The sequence below is a fragment of the Panthera onca genome, chromosome A3, assembly GCF_046562875.1.
Source record: "Panthera onca isolate mPanOnc1 chromosome A3, mPanOnc1 haplotype 2, whole genome shotgun sequence".
NCBI lineage: Eukaryota > Metazoa > Chordata > Mammalia > Carnivora > Felidae > Panthera > Panthera onca.
Genome location: NC_138341.1, coordinates 35450791 through 35466265, shown reverse-complemented (window position 1 = coordinate 35466265; position 15475 = coordinate 35450791). Strand labels below are relative to the sequence as shown.

The window sequence follows — 15475 nt, the reverse complement described above, 5'->3', positions numbered from 1 at the left end:
CTCTCTGACCCTCCCCCGTTCATGCTCTGTCTCTCCCTGTCTCAAAAATAAATAAACGTGCGGGGCGCCTGGGTGGCGCAGTCGGTTAAGCGTCCGACTTCAGCCAGGTCACGATCTCGCGGTCCGTGAGTTCGAGCCCCGCGTCAGGCTCTGGGCTGATGGCTCGGAGCCTGGAGCCTGTTTCCGATTCTGTGTCTCCCTCTCTCTCTGTCCCTCCCCCGTTCATGCTCTGTCTCTCTCTGTCCCAAAAATAAATTAAAAAAAAAAATAAATAAAAAAATAAAATAAAATAAATAAACGTTAAAAAAATTTTTTTTTAAATCCTAATTCAGCATATACAAGGAAATTTTGCAAATCAAGAAAAAAAATAGAGAATTTATACAGAAATGGAGGTAGCCATAATAGGCAATCCATATAAGGGAAATCTAAATGTTTAATAAGTATATAGAGAAATCTTAAACTCCCTAGCAATTAGATAATTCAAAAATAAAACTATGAGATATCCCTTTACACCATCCAGATTAGCAAAATTAAAAATAAAATTAAAAATCAGAGGTGCCTGGGTGGCTCAGTTGGTTGAACATCTAACTCTTGATTTCAGCTCAGGTCATGGAATTGAGCCCCATGTCAGGCTCCACACTGAGCATGGAGCCTGCTTAAGACTCTCTCTCTCTCTCTCTCTCTCTCTCTCTCTCTCTGTCTCTCCCTCTGCTCCTTTTCCCTTGCTTGCACACACACGCACACACACACACACTCTCTCTCCCTCTCTCTCTCAAAAAATAAAATAGATAAAATAATTAAAAATAAATAAAACAGATAATACCAAGTGCTGGCAAAGATGTACGGAAAGAAACATGGCAGTATTTAGTCAAAACAGTATACTTCATTGGCAAAATCTCTGTATCCTCACTCTTAAAGAAAGAAAAGCACAAAAGACAAAAACCAAAAAAACCTTCCCTGTAAGAAGTGTGGGAAAGGGTAGAATAAGGCAAGGAAGGAAAAAGGTAGGGAAGAAGAGGAATGACACTCCCATTCTGCCTCATATGAAATACAAAATAATCTGCAGTGAGGAGATATATGTAATAATATAGAACAAGGAATAACTGGAAATATCCTCAACATTAAATGTGAATCTTACCTCATACCATATATAAAAATTAACTTGCACAGATCATGAACCTAAATGTAAAACCTAAAATTATAAAGTGTCTAGAAGAAAACATAGGAGAAAATCTTTGCATCCTTGAGTTGGGCAAAGATTTCTTAGAACACAAAAGCACAAAATATAAAAGAAAAAAATTAATAAGTTGGACTTCATCAAAATTATAAACGTGTGCTCTTTGAAAGATACCATTAAAAAAAAAAAGGCAAGCCACAGTGAGAACATATTCCCAACACATGTATCAGACAAAGTACTTGTACCTAAAATATACAAATATGTTGGGGCGCCTGGGTGGCTCAGTCGGTTAAGCGTCCGACTTCGGCTCAGGTCACGATCTCGCGGTCCATGAGTTCGAGCCCCGCGTCGGGCTCTGTGCTGACCGCTCGGAGCCTGGGGCCTGTTTCAGATTCTGTGTCTCCCTCTCTCTCTGACCCTACCCCGTTCATGCTCTGTCTCTCTCTGTCTCAAAAATAAATAAACGTTAAAAAAAAAATAAAATAAAATATCCAAATATGCAACTCAACAATAAAATGATAAATAATCCAATTTTTAAGTGAGCAAAGGTATTGAATAGACATTCTTCCAAAAAAAGATAAAAAATGGCCAATAAACACATGAAAAGATGCCCAAACCATTACTCATTGGGGAAGTGCAAATCAAAACCACAGTAAAATACCAGTTCCCATCCACTGAGATGGCTAGAATGAAAAAAACAGTAACAAGTGTTGAAGACGTGCAGAAATTGCAATCCTTGTAAGTTGCTAGTGCGAATGTAAAAATTGCAGCTGCTTTGGAAAACAGTGTGATAGTAACTCAAAAAGCTAAACAGAGTTATCATATGACCCATCAATTCCAGTCCTAGGTACACAATCAAGAGAATTATTTAAACATATGTCCCTACAAAAACTTAAACATGAATGTTCATAATGGAATTATTCATAACAGCCAAAAAAGTAGAAAAAAACTCAAACGTTAAGCAAATGATAAATGGATAAACAAAATGTGGTATATCCATGCCGTGGAATAGTATTCAATCATATAAAGGAATGAAGTACTGATTACATGCTATGGCATGGGTGAACCTTGAAAACATTATGCTAAGTGAAAGAAGCCCGTCAAAAGGACCACACATAGGGCACCTGAGTGGCTCAGTCAGTTAAGTGTCTGACTCTTGCTTTCAGCTCAGGTCATGATCTCATGGTTCGTGGGTTTGAGCCCCATGTTGGGCTCTGTGCTGACAGCATGGAGCCTGCTTGCAATTCTCTCTCCCCCTCTCTCTCTGCCCTTCCCCTACTCACTCTCTCTCTCTCTGTTCTCACTCAAAATAAATAAACTTAAAAAAAAAAAAAAAAAGACCACATACTGTATGGCTCCATTTACATCAAATGTTCCATAGGGACAAAAAATAGATTAGGGGTGGCCAGGGACTAGGGAGAGGGATGGGCGATTGCTGATGGGTCTGGGGATTCGGTGGGGTGGGCCATAAAAGTGCTTGGAATTAGAGAGTGATAATGGTTGCACAACTTTGTGAATATGTTAGAAACCACTGACTGTACTCTTTGAAGGGGTGAATTTTATGGTATATGAATTGTATGCAACTCAATATTTTAAAAGAGAAAAAAAATAAGGGGCGACTGGGTGGCGCAGTCGGTTAAGCGTCCGACTTCCGCCAGGTCACTATCTCACGGTCCGTGAGTTCGAGCCCCGCGTCGGGCTCTGGGCTGATGGCTCGGAGCCTGGAGCCTGTTTCCGATTCTGTGTCTCCCTCTCTCTCTCTCTGCCCCTCCCCGTTCATGCTCTGTCTCTCTCTGTCCCAAAAATAAATAAAAAACGTTGAAAAAAAAATTTTTGAAAAAAAAAAATAAATAAAAAAATAAAAGAGAAAAAAATAAGATTCTTACACTGTAAAAACTCTTACAGTGTAATAAGAACACAAACCACCTAATAAAATTGAACAAAAGATTTCAAATGACACTTCATAGAAGATTTATGAATGCCAATAAACACACAAAAATGCTAAACATCATTAGTCATTAGGGACATGCAAATTAAAAGGCTAATGAGCAAGAACATGGATAGACTTAGAGGGTATTATACTAAGTAAAGTAAGTCAGATAGAGAAAGACAAATATCGAATGATTTTTATATGTAGAATCTAAAAACCAACACAAACGAACAAACAAAACAAAACAGGAACAGACTCATAGACACAGGAAACAAACTGGTATTTACCAGAATGAGGAGGTGTGGGGAGCAGGCAAAATAGTGATGGGTATTAAAAGTTACAAACTTTCAGTTATAAAATAAGTAAGTCATGGGGATATAACGTAGAGCATAGGGAATATTGTCAATACTATTGTGATAACTTTATGTGGTCGGTAGACTGTGGGGATCATTCTATAATATATAAAAATCATCAAATCACTATGACCTACACCTGAAACTCACAGGATGTATGTCAATTATACTTCAATTTTCAAAAAGGATGAGAAGACGCCATAACATGTCTTGGCAGTAAGACGGAGCAACTGAAACTCTCATTCACTGCTGGTGGGAATGCAAAATGTCACCACCGCTTCGGAAAACAGTTTGGCAGTTACTTAAAAATGTTTGAACACACAGCTACCACATGACTCAGCCATTCCATCCTAGGTATTTCCTTAAAAAACAAAAGCAAACCTCAAAAACACAGTCACACAAAGGCTTGTACATAAATGTTTATAGCAGCCCTATTTGTAGTAACCCAGATCTGGGAACAATCCAAATGTCTCTCAACAGGTGAATGAATTAACAAACTGTGGTATATCCATGCTGTGGAATAACAATTAGCAATAGAAAGCGAGGAACTATTAAAAAATGCAGTGAAGAGGGGCGCCTGGGTGATTAAGTCAGTTAAGCAACTGACTTCAGCTCAGGTCATGATCTCGCGGTTCATGGGTTCGAGCCCCGCCCTGGGCCCTGTGCCGACAGCACAGAGCCTGGAGCCTGCTTCGGATTGTGTTTCCCGCTCTCTCTGCCCCTCCCCTGCTCGCTCTCTGTCTCTCTCTCTCAGAAATAAACATTTAAAAATGTTTTTAAAAATGCAATGTGGACCAATCGAGGATCATTATGCTGAATGAAAGAAGCCATGGGAAAAAAATAGGACATACCGTACGACACCATTTATATAAAATCCTAGAATATGTGAGCTATTTGATGGAGAAAGCAGATTAGTGGTTACCTGGGGACAGGGCTAGAGGCACAAAGGAATTTTATAAACGATGGAATGATGATGAAATATTCATTATTTTACTTGTGATGATGGGGTCACAGGTATACACACACACACACACACACACACACACACACACACACATCAAAATTGATTAGATCATGCATTTTAAATACATGCCATTAGGGGCGCCTGGGTGGCTCAGTTGGTTAAGCGTCCGACTTCGGGTCAGGTCATGATCTCACGGTCCGTGAGCTCGAGCCCCGCCTTGGGCTCTGTGCTGACCCCTCAGAGCCTGGAGCCTGTTTCAGATTCTGTGTCTCCCTCTCTCTCTCTGACCCTCCCCCGTTCATGCTCTGTCTCTCTCTGTCTCAAAAATAAATAAACGTTAAAAAAAAAATTTTTTAAAAATACATACCATTAACTGTACTTTGATTACACATCAACAAGTTAGGAGAATAAACTACATAAAGAAACAAAAACAAACCCAGGTAGATGTCAGACTGAAAACGCCCGTTACCTTTTGCGCCCACCTGAAACCCCACTTCAACAACAATTAAAGGAAGCAAAATTTAAGGCAAACCCCACACAGTCAAGGAGAAAGAGGAACAACAGGAAAAACGTTTTGGGAACTGGAAAGCAGGTGCACAAAATGGTACATGGCTTAGGGGAAACAAAAAATTGAATTCCTAGTCAGTAGTGGGGACAAGTGAGAAACCCACTTACACAGCAGAATCCGCGAAAGGCTCAGAATAAGTGGGACACCGAGCGGAGCAAAGCGAGGGCCTAGAATAAGAAGCAGCTGAAGGTCCGTGTGAAACACAGCCAGCCCACCCCACAATGAAGTTCATAGCCAGGTGCCGACACTCACACGCTCACAGCCCCCCAGACTGAGTTTCTTAATATGAACTCAAACCAATGGCTTTTAGCCACTCAAGGAACGCCTCTATTATTCAGGAGAAGGATAGTCCATCCTTGGACATTCCCAAGTGGAAGGGGAAGGGAGATCTCTGGGAGATCTCTCCTGCCCAGCCGTCTCCTGGAAGGAGAAGCCGTTAATACCTGCTCTGGCTGAATATCAAGAGACCACAGTCGGCAGATGGGGGGCGGGGGTGTGAATTTGCGATCAAAACACAACAAAGCAAATGAGAAACCAAGTACTCACTCCAGGCAAAAATAAAGAGGTGTGCAAGAAAGAATCAGAGCCTGCTTCTGATTCTGTGTCTCCCTCTCTCTGCCCCACCCCTACTCATGCTCTCTCTCTCTCAAAAATAAATAAACATTTAAAAAAAAAAAAAGACACTGATTCTCTGGGATATGAGGATTACAAATAATTTTTCTTTATAGTTTTGTGAGTAAAATAAATGTTTTAACTTTTTCACCGCACAATTATTACTTCAGGAAACAAAAGAATATGAAGGCAAAATCAAGAATTTTCTCACTGGTGAATCAGCATGACACTGGAGCGTAGGTTCCAGACTGTGGGCGGGTCTCGGGAATGGAGTTTCCGCTTCATCCCCACACAGAGCTGACACTCCTTTGGTCCTCCATGTTGGACTGCTTAATTCTGTCTAGTTCAATGTCGACTCCCCAGCTGCTTCATAAATCGTTTGAAAGTCATCAGGCACATAGTGGGTCTTCAATAATTCCTTGCTATATATCACCACACCGTGCCTTCTTTCGCAGGCACAGAAATACAGCAAACAAAGAATTATAACAGGATGAAACTAATACAACATTGTATGTTATCACTGTAATTAAAAGAAAAACTATTTTTTTTTAAGTTTATTTATTTTTGAGAGAGAGAGAGAGCACAAGTTGGGGAGGGGCTGAGAGAGAGGAGACAGAGAATCTCAAGCAGGCTCTGCCCTGTCAGCGTGGAGCCCGATGCCGGGCTCCAACTCACAAACGGTGAGCTCATGACCTGAGCCAAAGTCAAGAGTTAGACACTTAACTGACTGAGCCACCCAGGCGCCTCTAACATAAAAACTTGGAAAGGAAAGGAAAGGAAAGGAAAGGAAAGGAAAGGAAAGGAAAGGAAAGGAAAGGAAAGGAAAGGAAAGGAAAGGAAAGGAAAGGAAAGGAAAGGAAAGGAAAGGAAAGGAAAGGAAAGGGAAAAGAAAAGAAAAGAAAAGAAAAGAGGTGCCTGGGTGGCTCAGTCGGTTAAGCATCTGACTCTGGATCTCAGCTCAGGTCATGAGCTCAAGGTTCGTGAGTTCAAGCCCCGCATCAGGCTCTGTGCTCACAGCAAGGAGCCTGCCTGGGATTCTGTCTCTCCTTCTCTCTGCCCCTCCCCTAGTGTGCGCTCTCTTTCTCTCTCTCTCTCTCTCTCTCTCTCAAAATAAATAAATACACTAAAAAGAAATTTTTTTTAAAAGAAAAGAAAAGAATTATAACAGGAAATGCAGGAATTATAACAGGAGGACGGGTCCTCTGCTTAGCCCATCAGTTCTGGCTGGCGCCGGAGGTTAGCACCTAACTCCTTAGAGCGGGGGCTGGACTGGCCACAGGCTGTCAGGGAAGAAGCAGCAAATCAAAGCCACTGCCTCTTTATCCCCACCTCTCTCTCTTTCCCTTGCACAAACCCTTCGTCACTAGGCAGCGAGCCTATGAATCTCCCACTGGCCCTCAGCCTCGTCTTCCCAACTTATTATATACACCCACACAGGTTGTGGTCATCCGACCTACTTCCTCTCTCATTTATTCATAGGTCTTGATGTCCATCAAAGCTTTGAGGGAGGGGGAGTGGTGCCCAAATAGACCCACATTGAACTGTTGGCTTTTATGAGATGTAAAATCCTTCCAGCAGCCAAGGGCAGAGAAGAGGCTCCCAGCAGGCGGTGCAGCCCTGCCCCCTGCTGCTCCCACGCTGAAGCTGCAGGACAGGTGACCCTGCCCAGGCTGGGGAGTCTTTCTGGACTCCATACAGGGCCATTTCTTTTGAAAAGTCATTCTTACATTGAGTTCTCTGTAATTTACCCTTGTTAGGGATTAAATTGTTTCCCCTCAGAATTCATATGTTGAAGTCCTAGCCCCCAGACCACAGAATGTGACCTTATATTTGAAAACAGTGCCATTGCAGATGTAATTAATTAGGTTAAGAGGTGGTTACACTAGGGGCACCTGGACGGCTTAGTCGGTACAGCACGTGACTCTAGATCTCAGGGTGGTGAGTTTGAGCCCCGTGTCGGGGGTAGAGTTTACTTAAAAAGAAAAAGAAAAAAAAAAAGGTTGGGGCTCCTGGGTGGCTCAGTCAGTTAAATGTCCAACTTCGGATCAGGTCATGATCTTGTGGTTCCTGAGTTCAAGCCCCACGTCAGGCTCTATGCTGTCAGCATGGAACCTGTTCTGGATCCTCTGTCCCCCTCTCTTTGCCCCTCCCCCTATTGTGTGCTCGTTCACGCGTGCACTCTCTTTCTCTCCCTCAAAAATAATAAACATTTAAATAAAACTTTTTTTTAAATGTTTATTTATTATTTTTGAGGCACAGAAATACAGGCACAGAAATAATAAACATTTAAAAAAAACATTTTTTTAAATGTTTATTTATTATTTTTGAGGGAGAGAGAGAGAGATAGGACATGAGTGAGGGAGGGGCAGAGAGAGAGGGACACACAGAATCTAAAGCAGGCTCCAGACTCTGAGCTGTCAGCCCAGAGCCCAATCCGGGTCTCGAACCCACGAGCTGTGAGATCATGACCTGAGCTGAAGTCGGACGCTTAACCAACTGAGCCACCCAGGGGTCCCCTCAATAAACATTTTTTTTAAACAGGTTAAAAAAAGAGATGAGGTTTTACTTAAACAGAGAGGGCCTCTAATCCGATATGACTGGTTCCTTGCAAAAAGGGAAATCTGGACACAGACACACGCACACAAGGAGAACACTGCGAACCTGAAGGCAAAGATTGGGGTGTCGCGTCTACAAGCCACGGAACACCACAGGTTGCCGCCAAGCACCAGAAGCTGAGAGAGAGGCCTGGAACGGACTCTCCCTCCCAGCCCTCAGAAGGGACCAACCCTGCTGAGACCTCGATCTTGGACTTCCGGCCTGCAAATCTGTGACAGCCCGTTTCTGTTGGTCAAGCCACTCAGCTTGCGGTTGTTATGGCAGCCCTAGCAAACCAGAATTATCTACTGGCATTTTTGCAGTAGACTCTGGATCCAGAGTCTTTGAAGTGCCACACTGAAAGTTGTGGGCGAGGATGTTTCAACCGTAATTTGGCGAACCCTGTCAGTTGCCCCCATCTCCTCTCTCTCCGTTTTCCTCAGCAAAATTACCTCTGAATTTTAACTGGGCATATGGAGGCTCCAAGGAGCAACTACTCCTCAACAGCTGGGTGTGGTCTTTTGACGAAGTTCTGGCTACTGGTCTATAAAGCAGAAATGGTGTGGCATTCTGGGAAGCGTCCTCAAGGGAAGGGACATTCTCTTTCCCCCTCCCCGCCTTCCCACCAGCAAAACACAGACATGGCGGCTGGTGGGAGAGCAGGCCCCACCCAGGCAGTGACTCAACAGGTAACGAGCAGACACAGTCCCGGTCCTCAGGGTGCTCACCTGCCGGGGAACAGAGTCAGGTCCAGTCCTGGGCGCCACATTTTAGGGAAAACAGTCACACAAATATAACACAATGCTTGGGTCTCACCCTCAGAGATTCAGATGTAACAGTGTACCATTCTCATGTTGAAGGTGGGACAAGACAGCAGGAGCCTGGGTCTGGAACTACCAGCCCTGGACTATGTTCACAATAGAACATTGTTAGTTTGGTTTCAGCCATATTGTGGGTTTCTGTCCCTGAAGGCTTAACATAATCCTAACGCACACACATAACAGAGTCTTACGATCACGATAAAATGCATAAACCGTAAAAACATTAATATTAGTACTTTCAAACACCCACCCTACCTTTTTAGGGGTGGTCAGGCTCTTTAAAAGTGGATGCTAGAGTTAGGTCATTTCTAAGTTATCTGAAAAAAAATTTTAAGTGCACTTGCAGAACAGAATCAACCATGAGGTTATTAAAAGTAACTGACAGTGTGTGGCCTGGAGTTTCTTTTGGAATGATGCTCTGTCAAGTATCCACTGAGCTTTGTAGGAACAAATACATTGTACATTAAGATCACTTCCAGGGGCACCTGGCCGGCTCAGTCAGTGGAGCCTGCAACTCTTCATCCTGGGGTTGTGACTTCGAGCCCCAGAGCCCACGTTGGGTGTAGAGATTACTTGAAATATAAAATCTTAAAAAAAAAAAAAAAAAAAAAAAAAAATCCCTTCCATCCACGTGCCGTAATTTTTAACTCTTTCAAGTTTATGAGAAATCAGAATTCTCAGATTTTATGAAGAGTACTTTCATTGTTAAAGGAAAATTTCCAGACTCCGGTGCTCCCATGCTGAGCAGAGACTGGTTACTTTGGAACTATTTTTAGAAAATGCTACCCTAAGATGTCCCCAAGAATACCACCCCATCCCTTTATTAACCCATATGTCATTGTAAAGTGGTATATATGGTTAAGTTTCAAAGATAGAAATTTCATTTATGCTTCTTTTTGAGAGAGGGTGCGAGAGACAGCATGCACACACGTGGCGGAAGGGCAGAGAGAGAAAGAATCCCAAGCAGGCTCCACACTGTCAGCGCGGAGCCCAAGGCGGGGCTCAAACCCATGAAACGAGAGCTCGCGACCTGAGCCGAAATCAAGTCACTCACTCCAATATTTATGCTTCTGACACTTCCAGAAAGAGCATCACCAAACAATTAGCAATTGGATGGTGGAACTAGCGGGTAAGGGGGAGGCTTAAGCCATGTAAAAGTTAACAAGAGCGGATAAAAAGCAAGCCTATGATCCAGGTTCCAAAAGAAGTCAGCCACCCTGGGAAGGAATCAAGCAGGACAGTATTTATGAGAAACTAAATGTGAAGACATGCTGCTGGAGGGGTCTTTGGCGAGGTCAAAGCTAGGTCTGCATCCTGGCTCTGTCACTTCCTGTGTAACCTTGAGCAAGAAGATTCCTTAACCTCTGATGCCATTTCCTTGCTTATACGACAAGGATAGCTACATACTCACAGGGCTGTGGTAGGATTAGAGATCTTGCATGAATGCATGAAGCATGGTATCCGGCACCGTGAGTGCTCAGTAATGGTGGCTATTATTAGCTGATCCCAAGCCCAACCTAAGCCAACAGTGTGACAAGACTGGTGACAAGTTAATGACACCTTTGCCTGGATTAGAAGTGTGCAGATCAAGGGAGATTGCAGCCTATTTTTAATCCTTCTGATTGCTGTAACATTCCATACTTACACCCTCAGCAATTCTGATGTAATTGGTCTGGGGTGAGATCCTGGCACGGAGTTTTCAAAGCTCGAGTTTGAGAACCACTGCACTACATCTGAAGCACCCAGAAAGCTACATTACAAAGGGCAGGCTACCGTTGACTTAGCTACTTGGCTATTGACTAACACAACACTCGATATTTAACTGGATCCTGGATTTGGGGGAGGTACTGTTAAGTCACTGGGCGGGGGAGACAACTGGGGAAATTTTAATATGGAGTGAGTTATTAGATATTACATAGATATTACATTCTCTGTGCTAATGGTTAGTGTGGTTACAAAGAACATCACTGTAAAAAAAAAAAAAAAAAAGCATACTCAAGTTAGGGGTGAAATATGGTGATGTTTGAAACTTATTTTCAAATGGTCATGAAAACTCTACTCAGACTACCAGAACAAAATACCATAGACCGGGTAGCTTAAACAACAGAACTTTATTTCTTACAGTTATGCAGGTTAAAAGTCCAAGCTCAAGGTGCTGGCCAATCCTGTTCCCGGTGAAAACACTCTCCCCTGGCTTGCCAGGCTACCTTGTTGTCTGCACAACGGTGGAAGGGAAGAACAAGCAAACCTTTGGGGTCTCTTCTCATAAGGGGACAGATCCGTTCATGGAGGGTTCCACCCTCATGACCTCATCTCATTCAAATCACCTCCCAAAGGCCCCATTTCCAATACTATCACATTGGCCATAAGGACTTTCAGCATGTGAATTTTAGGGAGACAGTTCAGTCCACAGCAAAGTGTATTTATATATAAAGACAAAGCACACACCATAATAAGTTAACAACCAGCAAAGGTAGGGGGAGGGCATACAAAGTTTTATTATTTTTCAATTTTTCAAACATTTTCATAATAAAGAGTTGGAAGGATTTTTGAAGCTGCTAGCAACAGAAAACCTGGGGAAGGGTAAAGGTCACATGAGCACGGTCTTCAAGAATGTGAAGTACTATCCCATGGAAATGTTTTCCTTGTGTTGTTCCAAAGACAGGGCTTGACCCACTGATCCTGGTAGATGCTGAGGTGGCACATTTAGTCTCAACATAAAGGACTTCCTGAAAGCTAGAACTGTCCAACAATGGAAATGTTGCTTTCTGTAAGAACTCAAATGCTTCTCAGTGGAAGTGTTAATGCAGAATCTGGAGAACGATGTCAAGGATGCCACGTGTAGGGGCCTCTGCAGCAGGGCGGAGGCCAGAGTCACCAACTCCCCAAACTGATTATAAAAACACATGTGCACCCATAAGCATACAACACCTAACAAGTAGTCTACAAGCAGGGATGGCTTTCCAGTGATTATCTCCGAACAATTTGGAGAAAAGAGCCTTAATGGTTCAGGTGTACATTTGTGTTCACGTAGTGTTTCCCACAGGCAGAATCACACATAAACTCAAAATTCACGTTATGCTCTTAAGTGTCTCCGATCTATCCATCGCCTTGCAACAAATTTACACTCTAGCAGAACTGCTTGTGTGACCCTACTTCCCACCAGGCCAAGTGGGGTTTGAACTCACCACCCTCCCTCTCCAGCCAGAGTCCCGGTCTGCCTCCCGCACTAGACCTGGCTTCCTCAAATCCTTTCCTCCTTTCCTTGCTCCCTCCCAAGTTTCACTGTCAGCAAAGCTCAAACACTGTTTCCTCAGGTTGATCCTTCCTTAAAAGCAAAGGAGATGGTGAGTAGATTAAGACAACGAAGTGGAAACAGGTGGTTTGTTTTCATTTGCCAAACTGGCTACCTGGAAAGGGCTCATAATCAAGGCAAGGTGGTTAGCTCTGTGTTAGCCCCTACCCAGACCACACCTTGCTGCTTCCATGTGCCAACCCTAAGTAGAAACACTCCAACTTTCTGATCAGGAAGAAACCATAAGCCCAATATACAAGATTTCCCACCACCACATGTCCAAAGACAAACACTCTTGTACCAATCTTTATGTATTTATTCACACATTTGATAAAAATGTCACAGTTAGAAGTGAAATCATTACAATGACATAAGTAACTGTACAGACTGACCCCAAGTATAGGGTCAAGTTGCCAAAAATAGGAACATGAGCAACACATAGCTCCTTAACACCTGTGCACTCACACACTCTTAACCACACCACCATCCATGCCCCAACAATCACAGGCGCTAAGTTCAGACATAGCCCAGGGAGCTTTTCCCTGGCTTCTGTGAAGTCCTGGGGATGAGAAGAGAGAAATGATCAATGAAAAGAAGCTGGAGATACTCAACACATCTCTCTGTTCTGCCAACGACTCAGAGAAGGCAAGACATGAGACACGGGGGCAGTTATTTCCTTGGCACAAAACTTAACAGGCAACAAAAATGTCCAGAGGTTTGAGTCAATCTGAGGCTTAGATCCCCTTTTCAACAACACAAAAGGGTAGCCAAGTAGGAAAAAAGGGGAAAATCCAGCCGTTTAAATTCTACGGAAAAAAGAGAAGGGAGTATTTAAAACTTGATCCCTATTCTGTCAGATTGCAGCAGGACCATAAGCAAAATCAGCCAGGCCAAACTGATACATCTGATTGTGACTTTACCCAAACAGTGTAGTTTTGCTTTCGTTTTAACTCTGAAAAGAGGAGGAAAAACTTTGCAGGGGAAGAAAAGGGTCACATAAACCACATCCCCATTATATTAGTATTTGGGGCAAGATTACATCTAATTCTTCACACAGCTTGTCTACAGCTCTGAGAGCTCCAAGGGAGTGGCCCAACCCCCATTCCTCTGCCTTTAGCCTTCCAAGATGGACAAGTCCTCAGCATCCAGTCAAACCTGAAGTGTGAAAAATAATGCCTGAATCAACATGGTGTTTTCTCTACAGTAGGACTATGGAGAAATCCTACTCAAGTTCCCAATTCCTACATTTTGACACAAAGGTTAAAAAAACAAAAAACAAAACAAAAAAAACCCCAAACCTAAAGTGTGATATTTTGAGCATCACCACTGACCCTATCAAAACAATGATGACACAGAAAGCTACCATCTGAAAGGATTCATTTCCCAGTGTTCTTGATAAACGGACTAAGGAAGGAGGCGATGATCCAAATTAATATAGTGCATGTATAGAGAAGAACTGGTCAATGCAAAGGAAACTGCTTTGGGGGGTGGCGAGTCAATGGGGTGGTATTTGGGAGGCAGGAATTCCTTGGTACAAACTTGATGTCCCTAAAGATAGAAGCAGGGTGAGGACAAGGCACTTACACTGCCAAGCAATAGTTCACATCCATTCAACACTAGGACTGTTACCAAGAGCACTCCCAATGACCCCTCATTGAAGACTCAACTGGCCAACTGTACTTTCCAGCTGGACCTTCAGAACTGAAGGAAATCCCAAGCGCCGCAGAACCGATGGTGAGAACTGGAATGTTGGCAGAGGAAACTACTCAGGAAGCGAAAAGAAGTTGTCCCCTTCTGGCCTGAGGTGAGAGGTTTGTTCCAGATTAGCTCAATGAAATACTGAATTTCAAAATGCTTGGCCTGAGAATATGACAACCCCCTCATGGATGATTCCTCCTGTTTTGATAAAGAGCAATAAGGGCTCTGAATGAAATCGGACACCAGTTATTGAGTTATCCTGCACTGGTGGTTACAGCAGACGCTTTCTAATACATGTCCCCATTCTGTAGCAGATAAGGAACTGAGACAGGGCTAAAAGCAGCCTGTCCCTTCTTATCCCAAAACCCTTCAAGCGTACTCGATCCGGGCAGGGCCACAACTACCCTCATTTTTCCGCTCTGAAGACGGGGTGGTAGCCTTGGCTTCACTACCCGTTTCCAGAGGCTTAGATGAGATATAGTCCTTTACTTTGATCTCCATGTTCTTGGCTTTCAGAGTGGCCATGTGCAGCTTCTCCAGGAAATCTGGCATGCCTGGTGGGAGAGAGGAAAATCTGGGTAGGCTGAAATACAAACTGACAATAGGCTCAAAATTAGAAGGCCCTATTTCTTTCACGGTAGGGAGCCAATTCCTTTCTTATAAAGATCACAGCCTAATCAACAACCTGTGAGTGACAGCTGCCTCCTAAAATGTATACAGTGAAAACAATCCATGACCTCGGAGATCCTTTGGAAAGGGGTACTGATCAAGCCGCATAAGGCTTTTAGGTGATTAAAACACCACTTATCAGTAGCATAGCCTAATTATCTGCCAATTTTATTTAGACAAATATCAAACAGAAACACCTAATCTCTCCATTCTCCCCCTGAGGTATTAGAAGCTGCCTACAGAGAAGCAAAAGAAAGAAAATCACATGAGGATGCTTTTTAAAACAAGGAATTGGAAGAAAAAGGTACAGTTACAGCTGTGATATGTAGCCTTTGTCAAGATACATGGTAGCCCCTTTCTCAAGGTTACTGTCCTATAACTACCACATTTTTTCCACCAGATTGTATGGCCTCCAACACTATCTAAAAAGAAAAAAATTGTTAACACATTAACATACACAGTCCATATTTAAGGAATAAAAGCTGAGCAACTGTTCTTAAAACTCCCTTCTGGGCACATGTTGCTTTCAGGGACTCCCTAACTCTCATCCCTCTGAACCCCAGCTGGAGGTTTCAATGTCTTCACAGTATTCAAGAATGGACCAGGAAAGATATTTAATTTCTCCAACAGTGCTCCCATGAGACAAGCACTAATCTTGCTTGCCATTAAGAGCTAGAGAAAAACAGGGGCGCCTGGGTGGCTCAGTCGGTTAAGCATCCGACTTCAGCTCAGGTCACGATCTCGCGGTCCGTGAGTTCGAGCCCCGCGTCGGGCTCTGGGCTGATGGCTCAGA

At 43.2% G+C, this 15475-nt stretch overlaps 1 protein-coding gene across 1 annotated transcript in view; it reads right to left on the bottom strand.

The window, feature by feature from the left end:
• Window positions 1-11112: 11112 nt before the first annotated feature.
• STARD7 (StAR related lipid transfer domain containing 7) overlaps window positions 11113-15475 on the bottom strand; it is a 27326-nt gene continuing 22963 nt past the window's right edge. The window contains exon 8 of the mRNA XM_060653865.3: window positions 11113-14567. Within this exon, the coding sequence (XP_060509848.1) occupies window positions 14383-14567 (185 nt within the window). The 3' untranslated portion in view covers window positions 11113-14382. The remainder of the gene's footprint in view (window positions 14568-15475) is intronic.